The sequence below is a fragment of the Prionailurus viverrinus genome, chromosome D1 (genome assembly GCF_022837055.1).
Source record: "Prionailurus viverrinus isolate Anna chromosome D1, UM_Priviv_1.0, whole genome shotgun sequence".
NCBI lineage: Eukaryota > Metazoa > Chordata > Mammalia > Carnivora > Felidae > Prionailurus > Prionailurus viverrinus.
Window position 1 is genome coordinate 99,607,208 of NC_062570.1, and position 16,219 is coordinate 99,623,426.

The following is a 16,219-nucleotide window of genomic DNA, read 5'->3' on the forward strand; positions in this document are numbered from 1 at the left end:
TAGGAAGCCTTAACTCTACCCCCTGCAAAAGACCCCAACTCAGAAGTCAGTAACTTTGAACAGGTTCCAGAGATTCTAATTTGGCCAACCAACGCCACTGGAGACCATAAGAGAAGCCAAAGGTACAGATGGGAAAGGAAAGGAGAAATGAAAGCAATGCCGGAGATGGGGGGAGGGATGGGGGAAAAATCACCAAAGGCTTAAGGGTGAGTCCCTTTACCGTTCTACAACATCCCTGTCCCAAGACAGACTCACCGACCTATGCCCTGATATATAATTAATTACACCCTGCCTGTCCCCGAAAATAACGGGCTCGACATCAATTCCGAACTGGCCCCCGACCCTCCAGGCCAGTCGTCTTGTCCTAAACCTGCTCCCGCTCCTCCAGATCCCGACCCCAGCACAAGCCCCGCCCCTCCCTCGAAAAACCGGCCGTGCCCTTCCAGCTCTGGCAAGCCCTTTGGCCACCCCGTCTCTCATTACCAAGGTGACGAAGCGCAGACTCCGGGCCTGGGTGGGTGGCATCACTATCAGGTTCACGCCAAGAAGGAGCTGGAGAAGAGCTGCCCCGCTCCATGCAAACGGCCTGCCCGCCATCACCGCTGTAGACTATGCAGCAAATCGGCTGGAACCCGCTGCGTGGCACCTACAGCAGCCGCCCGGACGCACCCGTAAGGGCACACGCCGGAAGTGCCTTCGCCGCCATCTTGGTAAAGGAGGGGCAGAGATGGTGGGAGAAGGAGGAATCTGGGAGGGAATGCGATGCGGCCGCGGCGGAGGAGCGTGGGAATGTAGCGCGACCTCGCGTGGCAGAAGGAGCTGAAGATCTTGTCTTGGTAAAGAGAGTCCTCAGCTCGGGTTGGCCTCTGTCACGGAGACCCTGTAACAAGGTGGCGCCTACTGTGTGCCGGTGTATGGGAGAGCGAGCGCCCCCTCGGGCCGGGGTGCCGCCGGTCCTGAGCTCAGAGCCACAGCCGCTGCAGAATTGGGGCAAGAGCTGGGAAGTGTAGGGCGCCCTTCTCCACGCCCCGGCCTTCTGGTGGAATTTGAGCCTTGGCCCTGTTCCCGGGAGAGGCCCTGTTTGGTGCAGGGCACAGAGTGTCAACAGTTCTTTGGACTCTCTGTGTCCTTGAGGTTGGTCCCAGTGTAGCCTACTTGCTCCTGCCTTTGAGCAAAGCTCCAAAAGACCCCTCACTTTCCCTTCCAGTCCTTTCCCTGCCCTCCCACCCGTCCACTTCCGAATTTTAGAGGTCTTCTAAGATGTCATGCCTCCTCCGAAAGGAATGTTGGACAGTGTGTTCAGACTTTGCAGAATCAAAGCAGTGAGTCCACAGGCGAGGAATTTCAGACCAATGGGGAGATACATAAGGATAAGGGGAAGGAGTGTATCATAAAGTGGAGTAGGTGTAGTTTCCACAGAATCGGAGACCCTCTTGGCATTGGCCATTGGGATCCAGGTGCAGCCAATTTGGCCTTAGTGCTTTGTGACTGAGCTTGGAATGACTCCAGGGTCACAGGCCCTTGGGATGCTTTGATTCAGGTCTGCCCACTGGAAGCAAATCACCTCAAATGGTTGGAGAAATAAAACCTGATTACAACTGTATGGGAGAATAGGGTGCCGGGCGGCTCAGTTGGTTAAGGGTCTGACTCTGATTTCCACTCAGGCTGTGATGTCATGCTTGGTGAGTTTGAGCCCCATGTCTGGCTCTGTGCTGACAGTGCAGAGCCTGCTTGGGATTCTCTGCCTCCCTCTCTCTCTGTCCTTCCCCTGCTCACAGGCTTTCTCCCTCTCTCAAAAGTAAAGAAACATTAAAACAAAACAAAACTTAGAGTGCCTGCGTGGCTCAGTGGGTTAAACGTCCAACTTCGGCTCAGGTCATGATCTCACAGTTTATGGATTTGAGCCTGGAGCCTGCTTCAGATTCTGTGCCTCTCTTTTTCTCTGCCCCTCCCCTACTTTTGCTCTCTCTCTCTGTCTTTCATAAATAAATAAACGTTAAGAAAAAAAAAAAAAACTGTATGGGAGAAAGCAGGATCATTATTTTACCCTATGACTCCAGATCCAATTATTTTTAATATACCTTTCAAAATTGTTATGGAGGAGTGAATAGAAATTGAGAGCTGAAAGATGGGTAGTCAAATGGTTTTTAACCTTCTTATTTAGTCATAAGCACCTTTACGAATCAGATGAAAATTTAGTGCCCTGTTTTCCAGAAAAAATGTCCACACACACAAATGGAATTTTGTATATAATCTTAAGAGGTTCATGAAGACCATCAATAGTTTTCTTGATTCAGCATCTCTGAATCCCTGATCCAACCTAGTCCCCTTACTTTAGAAGGATAAGAAAACAGGGGCAACTGGGTGGCTCAGTCAGTTAAGCGTCTGACTTCAGCTCAGATCATGATCTCCCGGTTCATGAGTTCAAGCCCTGCATCGGGCTCTGTGCTGACAACTAGGAACCTGCTTTGGATTCTTTGTCTCCCCCTCTCTCTGCCCCTCTCCCACTCACACTCTGTCTCTCTCTCTCTCTCTCAAAAATAAACATTAAAAAAATTCTTAAAAAAAAAAAAAGGATAAGAAAACAAAGAGGGAGGAAGTGATTTGTCCAAGGTCACAGAGTTTAGGAGAAGGGATTAAAACTCAAGTTTTCTGATTCCCAGATAGTCTTTATAATGGGCTATTTCTCACAGGCTACTTAAACTGCATTGCTAAGCCATATTTGGTGGCCCCCAAATGCCTTCAATAAAGAGATTTCTAATGAAACTTTCTCACATTGGTTGGGTTGAATGGGGCATGGCTAAATGCCCCTTACTCTTGCAAGGACATAGCCTTGCCTTGTACCCAGGCCTTTGTGATTTCAGAATGTAAATCTTGGGTGGGGCGGGGAGGGGAATGTAAATCTTGGGCTCACTAAATTTTGGTGAGTAGAGCAAATTCAACTTTTGCTTTTCTTCCCACTTGCTCAAGTATGCCTGTATCCTTTGTGCTTGCAAGTATCCTATGTAGGAGGGATTGATGGAGCTGATATTATTTCCATTTTTTGTAGTAAAAAACAAATCCAGGAAGGGTGAAGATTATAGCACAAGTACATGGTAGAACCAAGAGCTGAGCCCTGTTTTGTTTTCTGTTTTTTTGTTTTTATTTTATTTTATTTATTTTTTGTTTTGAGAGAGAGTGAGAGGCTAAGTGGGGCAGAGAGAGAGAGAGGAAGAGAATTTCAGGCAGGGTGCAGAATTTCTGCACCATCAGCCCAGAGCCCGATGCAGAGCTTGAACTCACAAACTGCAAGATCATGACCTGAGCCGAAATCAGAGACGCTTAACCGATTGAGCCACCCAGGCACCCTGTGAGCCCTGGTTTCTTGACCCCTAGCTCCTGCATATTTTCTACCAGATGATTCTGTAGTCTCCATGCCTTTGTTCTTAAATACAGATGCAAAAAATTAGGTGTGTAGATAGATTTATAGATAGGTGGATATATGGGCCTATCTCTGATCAAATAAATCAGAATCCATGAAAATGAGACCAGGTTTGGAAACCACTGTTCCACTGTGTTGTCAGAAGTAAACCTAAATCCAGGTGAGTTAATCATTTTATTGATCTGGGGAGGTGGTTTTGTGTAATGGAGTGAGGTGTTTTTTTGTTTGATTTTGAGTCAGCTAAACCTGTATTCAAATTTGATATTTACCCACTTGCTAGTAACTATCTCTTAGGGTTATATATGATGCTAAATAAAATAATACACGTAAAGATAAATAGTAAATACATAGTAGTAAATGTTACTTTTCTCCTTTCTGCCTTCTATATTATCTCTGAACTCATAAGCCTGAGAAGCAGAAATTCCTGGGTTCTTCCCTATCTTGTGATTGGGAGGTTGGGCAGAAGTTGTTTGAGTGCCCTGCAAGATGACCCCCCACACTCTGCACCTTTCCAGAATGGTGAAGGAGAGAGCAAGAATATGTTTCCTTAGTCTGTCTCTCCAAACTGTACCTTGTGGCCTGCTTCATGGGAATTTGAGTACTTTCAAGGGAATTATCGAATAGTACATATGACTGTAGACTGGGGAATGCTCCTCTGTTTTTGCTTCAAGTTTCCCATTGCTGCAAGGAAAAATCCTCTGGAGGGTCTAGGGTCACAAATGTGACCTGGAAGATCCCCAAAGGTTCTAGGATCCTCTAGGAGCCAAAGAAACATAGGAGACTGGGAAAGAAACAGCACTGGGAGGCTTTGCACCTAACACCTGTGGGCTAGTGGGACTCTACTGTGGGGGTGGGTCTGGTAAAGTGAGACATGTAACCCCAGCTGCTGATCACCTGACTACTTGCTCTGGTTTGGGGGAGATGTCCCAGTGGTGGGACTGCAGAAACTCTGGCGATAGTGCCAACAGGTTTTCGTTTTCCCATTTTCCTCTCCCTTTCTTTCTTCACAGGGGGGAGGCTCCTGAAGCCCTGTAACCTGAAGGGGTAGCTCTGGCAGTAAAGCACTGGTAATGCTTCCTTCTCTTCTACTTGAGATAAAGGAACAGACTCCCTGACTTGGAGGAGATGGTGCCCTGATCTGCTTATTCAGCAGCTGGCACTAGCCTGGGTCAAAAAGGCTCCAGATGGGGCTTGTGTGTGGTCTCAGGTCCTGGACTGCAGAGAGACGGGGGTGTCAGGAGAGGGAGCTGAGGATCAGGAGTAGATGAGGGAGGCCTTTCCCACCTCCCAGAAGGTAGGTCATCAAGCCCCAGATCAACGTTACATCCCAAGTTCCTTGTATCCAGGTGTTTCAGTGACATCTCTGACTGTCCTTCTACGCTGAAGCTTCTGGGGGTGGGGAAAGGTGGAGGAGGGAACTGGGTGGATGATGTGGGTGCTGAGACAGAATGGTTCCAGTTTCCCAGGGGTTGGAGTCCCTGGTGTCTGCTTTTCCAGGACAGCTGGGGCCTTGTGAAAATCTGGAAAGGAAGACATGCAAGAGGAATGGAGAGCCTTGTGCTCATGACTCAGAGATGTTCGGACAAGGGTGGTGGCCTCATGAAGGGATGACCTTGTGATAGGAGGGAACAAGAGCTAAAGCTGGAGGCAGAACTTTGAGATGGGGGGTGTCAGAGGGGCTTTTCTGAAATGTGAAAGTGAATACGGGGGCAGATTTTGCAACACCACCCAGCCTGCTGTCTTCTCAAGCCTCTGCTCTCCAACCCCCGCCTGTTCCCCCACCCCACCCTGTGCTTCCTCCCATCTTTCACCAAGCTCTCTTTCTGTTTCTGCTTTCCCCGGCCTTCTCCCATCCTGTTCTGCCACACCCTCTGTCCGCTCTGTCCCCGTTCCTCTCTTCCCTGGTGTCCTGTTCATCTGTTTCCATCCCCCTGGCTGCCTGCCCTGGCCCTCTGTCCTTCTATCCTTTAATGTGGGGCCCATGGGAACTGGAGTTCACAGCAAAACAGGAAGAGCCTGTGAGCAGGAAACTGGGAGTGGGGCAGGGGGTGAACAACCAGCAGTAACCTCAGTCTCCCACATCTGGACTGAAGCATCGCCGGGGCTCTCTGTCTCTCCCACAGCAACCCACCAGCCCCAGCTTCTTCCAACCATCTTAGTGCTTCACTGGTCCAGCTGACCTGAGAGACAACCAGACAGGAGCATCCTGGACTCCAATTCAAGAGAAAGAGCACAGGAGTGCTCACTGAAGTGAGGACATCTGGATTCTGATCCCAGCTTGGCCACTAACTGTGTGTGGTCTTGGAAAAGGCTCTCCCATGAGCTCAGTGTTCTGAGGCTAGTTCTTCTGAATGTTCTCTGTAAAATGGTGCTCCTGTTATTTACCCTCCCTCCCTCCCTCCCTCCCTCCCTCCCTCCCTCCCTCTTGAGGTTGCTCTAAGGCCCAAAAGATATAGTGAAACAAGCACTGGAAGGTTAACAGTGTGAGATTCCAGGTGATGGGAAGACCTATAGATGAAAGGATTGGGAAGTTAATGATAGCTGCTACCATTTCTTGAACACTTACTATGTGCCACACATTGTGCTGTGATACGTTGTTTATGTCTCATGACAACCTTATGTAGCTAAAACCATTATTATCATCCCTATTTTAAAGGTAGGGAAATTGGTTCAGAAACATTATGTAACTTATTTAATTGCAATCAGACAGCTAATAAGAGGCAGAGGCAAAGCCAGGATTTGAACCCAAAACCTGAGCCCAGAGCTCAGGTGCCAAACAACACGTTGAGATGAAATTGACAAGAGTTAACAAGTACAGAAGAGGATCATATTATTTTTCTTATTTAAGAAACAGGAACATAGTACCTCCTCTGTTGCCTACTCTATGCTAGGCCCTGTTCCATGGGCCACAGGGGAGATAAAATCAATTAAACATGGTATCTCCCTTCAGGGGTGTATCTCATTTTCCGGGCAACAGGGCAGGACAACTACAGCTATAGTCTCAGTACATCCTGGTTAGAACCTACCATCACTTCAGATGGAACGGTTCCCAGATATGAGAACCTGTGTACCTTCCCAGGTCCATCCTGGGCTGGCACCTGAGTCACCTGCCATCTCCACCCCTACCTCCTTGCCAGGCCTGCCATTGCTCCTCCTCTCTCTCCTGGCCTCTTCACATTTCGGTGGCCCCCTGCAGGGCACCCACGTTCAGAAAGCCTCCCTGGAAGGAAAAGCACCTGCCTTTCCACCTCTGGAGTGATACCAGCTTGGCTGAGGCCCGGAGCTTGTGGGGAGAGCTTTTTGGCCCTTTCCCAGAGGCAGGAGAGGAGGAGGGAGGCTGGGAAAGCAGGCTGGGGCTCGGTGTTGCAATTCCGGGCAGTGCAGGGACCTTTGCTCTACGAGGTGTCTATGGAGGGGAGGGAACACTGACTCTGGAGGCTGCCGGGATTGGGGTGGGGGTGCCTGGGAGGCCGTCTTTCTGTAAGAGCAGCTAAGAGGCACCGGGGTGAGGAGAGGAAGGGGAGAGACGTGGAACTGGGCTGGTCTACAGGGAAATGCGACTGTCATGGTTGGGGGAAGGGAAGCAGGGGTGAGGCTGGGCTGAGGGGCGGCGGGCTGGGGAGGAGTCAGCATGGTAGGGAAGCTGCCCCGTGGGTGTGGGGGACGGCGGCCAGGGTTCTGGTCAGTCGTCTCCAGTCTGCCTAGCAGGAAGGAGAAGTGGCCCGACCCCTCGGCAGTCCCTCCCCTCAGCCTCTCCCCACATTACTTTCCTGGGGCTCCGGTCCTTCACTTGCTCAGCTCCGGCTCCTCCGCCAGCCAGCGAGGCCTCTGGACAGGGGATTGCACCATCCTCCTCTCCCAGCAAGGGGGCTCCAGAGACTGTCCCAGCCAGGAAGTCCGGTGGCCTGGGGATTCGGTGGGTCTGTTCCTCAGCACTGGCCTGGGGCTCTGTGTGTGAGTCTGGGGTGGAAGGGAGGTTATCCTGTAGATCTTAGAAAGTGGTCTCTGGGGAGAACTGAAGGATGATAATGGTGATGGCAGCCCAGGCAGCAATAGGATTCTATTTAGGTCCCAGAATAACTTCTGAAGGGTTCTGGGGGAGGGGGGTCCTGGCTGTGAACTGGAGCGACTCCCACGGGCAGGAGGTTTGTGCCGGGACCCTGGAAAGTGACAGTAGTGAGGGTGTCTAAGAAGCAGTGAGTTTTACTGTGTGAGTGAGCAGTGAGTGAGCTGGTCCTGGCCAACTTTGTTCCCAGTGCTGTCCTTACTTTAGAGTAAGAGGAAGGGGCTCTGACAGAAGCTGGGCAGATGTGCCCAAACACTCTGTGATGGCCTGGAGGGGTCCTTGGGGAGAAGAGGTGGCATGGTGGCCAACAGCTAAGACTTTGGAGTCAGACCAGAATTGGAATCTTGGCTCTACCATTGCCTAACTGTGTAGCCATAGGCAATTTACTTAATCTCTTTGAACCTCAGTTTCCTGATCTGTAAAATGAGCTTAAGAATAGTCATGATATTGGGGTGCCTGGGTGGCTCAGTCGGTTAAACGTCCTACTCTTGATTTCGGCTCAGGTCATGATCTCACGGTTCGTGAGTTCAAGCCTCGCAAGGAGCTCTGTGCTGATGACACGAAGCCTGCTTGGGATACTGTTTCTCCTTCTCTCTGCCCCTCACCCGCTTGTGCTGTCTGTCTGTCTGTCTCTCTCTCAAAATAAATAAATAAACTTAAAAGAAAGAATAGTAATGACATCCATAGGAATATTGAGAGAAAGGCATATAAAGCCTTAGAACAGGCTGATATGTACGTATTCAGCAAGTAAATGTTAGTGGATATATTAGTACTGATAAGATCAGGAGGAGAAAGTTGCTGAGGCCAGAAAGGAGCCCGGTTCTGAAGACTGTAACATGGATCATTCCTGCAGGAGAGTCCCTTGGTAATGTCCAGGGCTCCAGGAAGAGATGTCCTTGTGGCTGGAGGCCCCTGTGCCTGATGCTTCTCCTGGTAAGCTTCTTCATCCCAGCCCTCTCCCCTGAGCCCACATCTCAGCCCTTCTCCTCCCTCAGGAATCAGCCTCCTTCGTTACTTGCCTTCTGCCATACCCCAGAGAGCAGTCTAGAGTCGTTCTTGGTATTGCTTGCCTCCTTCTGCCCAGACTACCTCTACACTGGTTCTGGTGCTGTTCCCTCCCAATCTGGGCTTGCTGCCGGGGACAGCTGGCATGTCCAGGGCTTAGCAGCACTGGCTTTGAAGAGTTCTGTCCGATCTCTGAAATGGATGCACATCAGCCCCTCAAGGGGACAGAGGTTAACATCCTCATTTAAGGTATTGAGGTACAGGGGACTGTAAGTGACTAGCCCTAGAGCCCACATGAACCCCGGGGGCCTGAAGCCTGAGCCAACATTTTGCTGCCCTCTAGGGGTAGAAACAAGTTTGCAGTTTCCCAGAAGGACACAGAGGAAGTGGATGGGAGGGACCTGAGAGACCCCCCTTGTGCCTCTCTTTTGGGGCTAGACTCTGCAGTGGAGCTGTGGGAGCCAGATGCACAAGATGCAAGTGGCCAGGCGCTGGGAGTCAGCAACTGCGTCCTCAGGGAGGAAGCCAGCACGCCCCAGTCGGCTGGGGACTCCCTGGGGGCAGGGCTGGAGGCAACAGAGCCCATAGTCCTGCTCCCTGGGGTGGATACCCCTCCAGAGTCTACAGGTGAGGAGCTGTTGGATTTGGAGGAGGCAGGGGCTCCCTGGATCTGGGAGAGGTACCTTAGGGCTGTTTACCTCATAAGATCACGGTTAAGTCCAAAGGCTTTGGATTCAACTAGACTTGAGTGATCTAAGTGTGAATTTTGTCTCTACCTTAGGCCTGTCCGAGTGTCAGTTTCCTTATTTGTAAAATGGAAGTAATAATGGTATTATCGCTTCTTGGCCTTTTGGCTAAGAGCAAGTGTAACATCTGTTCTTACCAGTTTAATAATAGTATCTATCTGTTACGGCTGTTGTAAGGATGGATCAATGCATATAAAGGCTCAGACAATACCTAGGACATAATAGCACTTGGTATATGAGAGCTACTTTCTCATAACAGACTAGACAGTGTACAGGGAAGGGAATGAAGGTCACTGAGTGCTCAGGGCAGTGGCCAACTGGGCACCAAGCTTTTTTCTTGGAGGAGAACATTAAGGCTCTTCCCTGTACCCAGAGCTCCGTCCGCAAAAACGGAAAAAGGGGCCAGCCCCCAAAATGCTGGGGAATGAGCTGTGCAGTGTGTGTGGGGACAAGGCCTCTGGCTTCCACTACAACGTGCTGAGCTGTGAGGGCTGCAAGGGATTCTTCCGCCGCAGCGTCATCAAAGGAGCGCGCTATGTCTGCCACAGTGGGGGCCACTGCCCCATGGACACCTACATGCGTCGCAAGTGCCAGGAGTGTCGCCTTCGAAAATGCCGCCAGGCTGGCATGCGGGAAGAGTGTGAGTGTCTGGGGGCAGGGGTGGGGGAGGAGGCTTCTGGGAAAGGGGTGCCAGGGTGTGAGGGTAGACAGGCAGCTGAGCCTACAGGGCCTTCCTACATGGTCCCTACGTATAGATTAAAATCTCTTCCTTATGTTTACTCAATGCTCTCTGCTTTTTTGGGGCCTCAAACTACCCCTGTCCCCCATCCTTGCTTCCTGTCTCCCCTTTTCCTCCCTCCTCACGTCCGGCCCCGTCCTTAGGTGTCTTGTCCGAAGAGCAGATCCGCCTAAAGAAACTGAAGCGGCAAGAGGAAGAACAGGCTCAGGCCACATCCATGCCCCCAAGGGTGTCCTCACCTCCCCAAGTCCTGCCCCAGCTCAGCCCAGAACAGCGGGGCATGATTGAGAAACTGGTGGCTGCCCAGCAACAGTGTAACAGACGCTCTTTTTCTGACCGGCTCCGAGTCACGGTAACTGAGGGAGCTGGGGACAGATGGCTGTGCCCAGGGCATGGTTGGCTTCTTGATATCCGACTCAGTATAGTTTGTGTCTTCCGTCCTTGCCCTTCTGGATAGCCTTGGCCCATGGCACCAGATCCCCAGAGCCGGGAGGCCCGTCAGCAGCGATTTGCCCACTTCACGGAGCTGGCCATCGTCTCTGTGCAGGAGATCGTTGATTTCGCCAAACAGCTGCCTGGCTTCCTGCAGCTCAGCCGGGAGGACCAGATCGCCCTACTGAAGACCTCTGCGATTGAGGTGGCTGGCAAGGCTGAGGGATGACAGGAGGACCGGGGCGGGATTGTCTCTGGCAGGGGCTTCACGACAGCCGCATGGGGAGTTGAAAGTGCCTCATGCCGAGACCAGCCTGCAGAGTCCCTGTTTGAGGTCTGCTGTTGTGTGCAGGTGATGCTCCTGGAGACGTCTCGGAGGTACAACCCTGGGAGTGAGAGTATCACCTTCCTCAAGGACTTCAGTTACAACCGGGAAGACTTTGCCAAGGCAGGTGAGAACTGAGATCAAAAAAAGATTGGGGTGGATGGAGAGACGCTTTTGGTCATTGGGCTCATAGTGACTACAGAGACACAGGCCCAGGCTTTGGGTGGCTGTTCAGGGAAGGCTCTTCTTGTTTTCCCAAGATAGAAAGTTGGAATGGTGATCGGCCTCTCTCAGCTGCTCCAAATAGACCATGTCCTCTGTTGCATTTGGCCAGTGGTTCTCAAACAGTGTTCTAAGGAATCTGAGGTGGGGTTCTGGGGAATTGTCACCCTGGAGGAGGGTCAGAGAGGCACAGGAATGTCCTTCATCCTTCCTTGAGCCAAACAAGAAACTCCATGTAATATTGTGCTTCTGGATGATGTTTTGCCTAAAGAAAAGATTTTGCACCGAGTCTTAGTACTTAATAAGGAACTCAGTGGTGCCCTTTAAGGAACGTGTGGACTGACTTCACCCTATCTTTCAAATGCTTTTTTTTTTTTTTAATTTTTTTTTTCAACGTTTATTTATTTTTGGGACAGAGAGAGACAGAGCATGAACGGGGGAGGGGCAGAGAGAGAGGGAGACACAGAATGGGAAACAGGCTCCAGGCTCTGAGCCATCAGCCCAGAGCCCGACGCGGGGCTCGAACTCCCGGACCGCGAGATCGTGACCTGGCTGAAGTCGGACGCTTAACCGACTGCGCCACCCAGGCGCCCCTCAAATGCTTTTTTTGATGAGTTGTGGAACAGAAGCTGAAACGTGGCAACTTCAGGGCCATTTTAGGTTAAGAGTGAGCACTCCTTTCCCCGTGCTGCATTACACCTGGAATGTTTTCTCCAAGAATTCGTTCACAGCGCTGCTCTTTGATCCTTACTTGTAGGCTAAGCAGTGTTGGCTTCCTCATATTCAGTTGCTGGTAATGTTTGTGTCATGGGAGTGGGGGTGGGCAAGAATGGACGGCTGAGGGTGTTTTGGAGGGACTGGAACTTCGGCTCAACGGGAGACCGAGTAGTTTAACACCTGAGTGAGTGGGTCTGTAAAATAGGGCCAGTGCTATGACTCCATTCTTGGGGTTTGGTAGGTCCTGCTTTCCAGGACAGAGCTCATTGTCTGGTTTCTGGTGACTCAGACCAGCTCATATGCCTCTTGTCCAATACAGGCCACTCTGAGCTTTCTAGGATGGCCTCCCTTAACTATAGAGCATGGCAGTGGCCTGTCACATCTCCTGGCTTCTCTAGTGCCCTGTGTGCTGCTGGAGTGTACAGGCGCCTAATGGGGGCAACTTGAGGACTTTTTTCCAGCTTTAAAAACCCAGCCCTGCTCCTTTTCTCTGCCTTTTTCCCTAAATGCTTATCATCCAGGTCGTTCCCAAGCATGGCCTCCTCCTCCTTCCTAACCTCCTCCTTTCTGAACCCTTCGCCATTCTCATGTCCGGGTGTTCCTGCAGCACTGGCGGGCTTGTGCCATCTGAATCTGCACCTATTTATAGATTCATTTATATAAGCAGTTGTGATGCCATCACATTTGCCTTTCATTTCTTTTGTCAGCAAGGTCTTGGGGAGGAGGAGCAGGGGCCCTCTTTTGTCAGGTCTCCATCCCTCTCTGCATCCACTACTATATGCTGCAGCCACTAATGATGTGGCCTGATAACATGAGCAGACCCTGCAAGGGTGCACAGACCATCTCCAGAACCTCCGCCTCCTCTCTGTACAAAGGGGCTGTTCGGCACAATTGGAGGCTCAACACCTCAACAAGAAAGGCTTTATAAAATGGGGCTTGTCCATTAAATGTCCCAGCACACACTTGATAAACATCAGGGTGAAAGTACAGGAAGTGACTAACCAAGAAGCCTTGAATGGAAAAGTTAGCAGATGGTTGCTAAAAGAAATCTGAGAGAGCTTAGGGGATAGGGTGGAGTGGGGGAGACTGTGTGATGGGAGAAGCGTTCTTTAGATGTCACGACTTTAGGTCATGGTTTGTTGAACTTCACTCTCCTCAGCAAGAAATCTGACTCTGTTTTTTTAATCTATTACTTATTTAACAAGCACTTATATAGTATGTGCCACGTTATAATAAGGATCCATCATGAGATGAGTACTATTACTATCTCCATTCTGCAGATGGAAAAAACCAAGGCCCAGAGAACTTAAATAACTTACCCAAGGTCACACAACCCAATAAATGGTAGAGCCAGGACTCCAACCCAGGCAGTCTGTTGTCATAGTCCATACCCTCAACCTTATTGCTGTGTTCTTGCTGGGATGTGAAACATGTTATCTCTGGTATTCAAACAAGTAAGGCCTATTGCCAGTGAAAAAGTTTTCTTTGTAAACAAAAATAAGAGTTGCCTCTATTTCTAGTAATGTGGGGTCCTCCAGAATGCTAATAATAGGGGCACCTGGGTGGCTTAATCGGTTAAGTGTCCAACTTCGGCTCAGTTCATGATCTTGCACTTTGTGGGTTCAAGCCCTGAGTTGGGCTCTGTGCTGACAGCTAGGAGCCTGGAGCCTGCTTCGGATTCTGTGTCTCCCTCTCTCTCTGCCCTTCCCCTGCTCACGTTCTGTCTTTCAAAAATAAATAAACATTTTTTTAAAAATGCCAATAATAGAAGAATTTATCCTTGTCATTCAATTCAGCACCTCCTATGTGCCAGGCACAGCACTATGTGCTTTGCATGCTTTATCATTTAGCCGTCTCAACAGCCTTACAAGTTCAGATGAGCTTCCCATCACAGATGAGGCTTAGAGAAGTTAAGAAACTTGCCTAACATTACACAGCAGAGCCCTGGAGACTTCTTCGTGCATTCCCAATAGTTCCCCTAAGTTGAGGAGTTGGAGGAGAGAAGGAAGCTCCCACGGCTCGTGCTGCATGCCCCCACCTCCCTTCTTCCTCCCCAGGGCTACAGGTGGAATTCATCAACCCCATCTTCGAGTTCTCCAGAGCCATGAATGAGTTGCAGCTCAATGATGCTGAGTTTGCTCTGCTCATCGCCATCAGCATCTTCTCTGCAGGTGTGAGGAGGGGCAGGAGGGAAAGGGAGCAAGAGACTTGCACCAAGAGGGGGCTGCAGGCCCCATGGGGCAGGAATTGTGGGGGTGGAAGCCCATGTCGTGCTACTTTGGGAGATGTTGGGTGCGGAATGTCCCTATTTTGGGGGTTGTGATTTGGGATATGGAACTAAGACCGTGGCCAGACTTGCTCCTTGACTCTCTTGGTGACCTGTAGACCGGCCCAATGTGCAGGACCAGCTCCAGGTAGAGAGGCTACAACACACATACGTGGAGGCTCTGCATGCCTACGTCTCCATCCACCACCCCCATGTGAGTCTCCCGATGGTGCCCTTTTTCCTCCTCCCCACAGGCTTATTCCCTGACACACCTGTTTTCTCTTCAAGACTCCTTCCCTGACTACATCTTGCATAGACAATTTGGTACCTCTCTCACAACTCCCCTACCCTTGCCCCTTCCCTGGGGAGAGACAGAACCTGTATTTGTCCCTCTCTTCCCCTAGGACCGACTGATGTTCCCAAGGATGCTAATGAAACTGGTGAGCCTCCGGACCTTGAGCAGTGTTCATTCAGAGCAAGTGTTTGCACTGCGCCTGCAGGACAAAAAGCTTCCCCCGCTGCTCTCTGAGATCTGGGATGTGCACGAATGACTGTTCTTCCCCCATATCTTCTGTTTTCTGGGCTGGATGGCTGAGGCGATCCTACAGGTGGAGCTGACTGAGAAGGGCAAACATTCCTGGGAGCTGGGCAAAGGAGATCCTCGTGTGGCATTAAAGGAGAGTCAAAGGGTTGGGAGTTTTGTGGCTGCTGGGCAGTGAGGGTCCTGCTAGAAGTGTGCTCCATTTGAAGATCGTACTGACCCAACCAAATGGATGAACCTGGGGGCCACTTTGCACAAGGTTCTCCAGAGCCCTGCCCCTCCTGCCTCCACCACTTCCTGTTTTCCCCACAGGGCCCCAAGAGAAATTCTCCACTGTCACTGCGGCTTGGCCATAAATGCCTGGGGGCTGCCTCACTGATAGGTCTGGCGCTGTCTGTACAGAAGGACCAAAAAGAAGATAGAACGAGAGAAAAAAAATCTCTGGATTGGGGGTGGGGGCACGGCCACCATAGAGAAGGAAACCCTCCTTTAGGATCCGCCTCCAGACGCATAACAGAGACAAGTCACAAGTGACAGCCTGGGCAGTGAGAGGGGACTTCCTTTTACCAACCCCATGAGGATAAATGAAATGCTGAGGCTTGGATGCCCCCTTCCCTTTTAGTGACCCAGGTGGGATTGTGTTGTCTTTCTAAGGTGGGGGGGCGGGGTAGGAGGTTGAAGTTTCAGAACTAACACCCCGGTCATGCACCTGTCTTCGTGGGCGCGCTCATAATGCCTCGGGTGTTCCGTTGGCACCTAAAAAAGAGGGTACAACAGCCCATCCTCTAGGGCCCCAGGCCTTGTGGGACAGGAGGAGAAGTGCCCTGACACCAGGGTGTAGGCTGCCCTGCTGCGGGTTTGTCTTGTGGGAAGGGCTGGACTCCATTTCCCACCGGACACCGCGGCACCGTTCACGTCCCCTTCGATCTGCGCGCTCCCTTGTAGGTGAGACAGCGGGCCGCGCCTTCCGGCCTCGGTCCCCCCCGCCGTCCCTGAGTTGGTAGGCTCCACCTCCAGGGCAGCGGCTTTGCAGCCCCGGCTGCTGGGCACTTCCAAGCCGCTTGCAGGGGGAGGAAGCGTGAGGTGTGGGGGACGCTCAGAAAGTCTCAAGAGCAGTTTCATCTCGAGAAGTCGCTCCCAGATTAATCTACATTTCGTCGAAATGGGCGCTATTACCTTGTCAAATTAAAATCTCTTTGTGCAACCTGAACAAAAGGTATTCCTTTGAGTCCTCCCCATGGCACGCTTGGCGCTGGGCTGGCCCAGCGCTCCCCACCGCCTTCCCACTCCCACTCGGATAGGTGTGTGCGTAGCCGCCTTTCTCCCGAGGTTGGCTCCACCCTTCAGCGTTCGGCTTGGTGCAGCTCTGTCCCCCCCAGTGGTGCATGGTACAGCCCCCGACCCCCTCAACCTCTCCCTCCCTCTCGGGCTCGGAGTGGTACGCGCCCCCCCCCTCCCCCCGGGCAGACACGGAACTGGCGCGCGCTGGAAGCCGCGCCGGCAAGCGACCGACGCTCAGCTGCCAGGGGCGGTCTGACTGGGCCTGGCCGGTTCCCCGAGGCTCGGGAGGTAGGAAGGTCCGGGCCACTCGGGGGCCCTGGAAGGATATTTGGGACGGGACTCCTCGCGGGGGTGAACGGGCTCTGACAGGAAACAGGGGTTCTGGGGGAAGCGGCCTCTGAGGAGGCCCTAAGAGGCGTGTGTGTAGAGGGTGGGGGGGCGTGGGGTCTGGAGAGGAA

The 16,219-nt window shown here is 51.6% G+C and overlaps 3 protein-coding genes and 1 pseudogene across 46 annotated transcripts in view; 3 read left to right on the plus strand and 1 right to left on the minus strand.

Annotated features, from left to right (window-relative positions):
* The window catches only part of ACP2 (acid phosphatase 2, lysosomal), an 8,630-nt gene extending 8,007 nt beyond the window's left edge, over positions 1–623 (minus strand). For both annotated transcript variants that reach the window (XM_047877699.1, XM_047877698.1), the window contains exon 1: positions 484–623. In XM_047877699.1, the coding sequence (XP_047733655.1) occupies positions 484–597 (114 nt within the window). In that variant the 5' untranslated portion in view covers positions 598–623. The remainder of the gene's footprint in view (positions 1–483) is intronic.
* A 21-nt stretch (positions 624–644) lies between these two features.
* Positions 645–14,630, plus strand: NR1H3 (nuclear receptor subfamily 1 group H member 3). 8 transcript variants are annotated; one of them, XM_047877693.1, is made up of 12 exons: positions 645–710; positions 4,432–4,488; positions 5,545–5,758; positions 8,341–8,420; positions 8,931–9,119; positions 9,612–9,878; positions 10,121–10,329; positions 10,435–10,614; positions 10,762–10,861; positions 13,731–13,844; positions 14,059–14,153; positions 14,344–14,630. In XM_047877693.1, exons 4-12 carry the CDS (start codon positions 8,378–8,380, stop codon positions 14,488–14,490), a joined length of 1,344 nt encoding a protein of 447 aa, XP_047733649.1. In that variant the 5' UTR covers positions 645–710; positions 4,432–4,488; positions 5,545–5,758; positions 8,341–8,377; the 3' UTR covers positions 14,491–14,630. The 8 variants fall into 8 exon arrangements, with proteins under 8 accessions (XP_047733649.1, XP_047733647.1, XP_047733648.1 ...); XM_047877691.1 differs by lacking the exon at positions 645–710 and adding an exon at positions 734–836; XM_047877692.1 differs by lacking the exon at positions 645–710 and adding an exon at positions 2,928–3,581.
* LOC125147327 (uncharacterized) lies at positions 9,327–9,451 on the plus strand (annotated as a pseudogene).
* Positions 14,631–15,650: 1,020 nt separating the features above from the next.
* MADD (MAP kinase activating death domain) overlaps positions 15,651–16,219 on the plus strand; it is a 40,451-nt gene continuing 39,882 nt past the window's right edge. For 27 of the 36 annotated variants that reach the window (XR_007156233.1, XM_047877650.1, XM_047877649.1 and 24 more), the window contains exon 1: positions 15,773–16,049. The gene's annotated coding sequence lies outside the window, so the exon portion shown is untranslated. Of the gene's footprint in view, positions 15,697–15,771; positions 16,050–16,219 lie in introns of those variants that run through there. The other 9 variants (XM_047877673.1, XM_047877674.1, XM_047877681.1 and 6 more) reach the window with 3 other exon arrangements.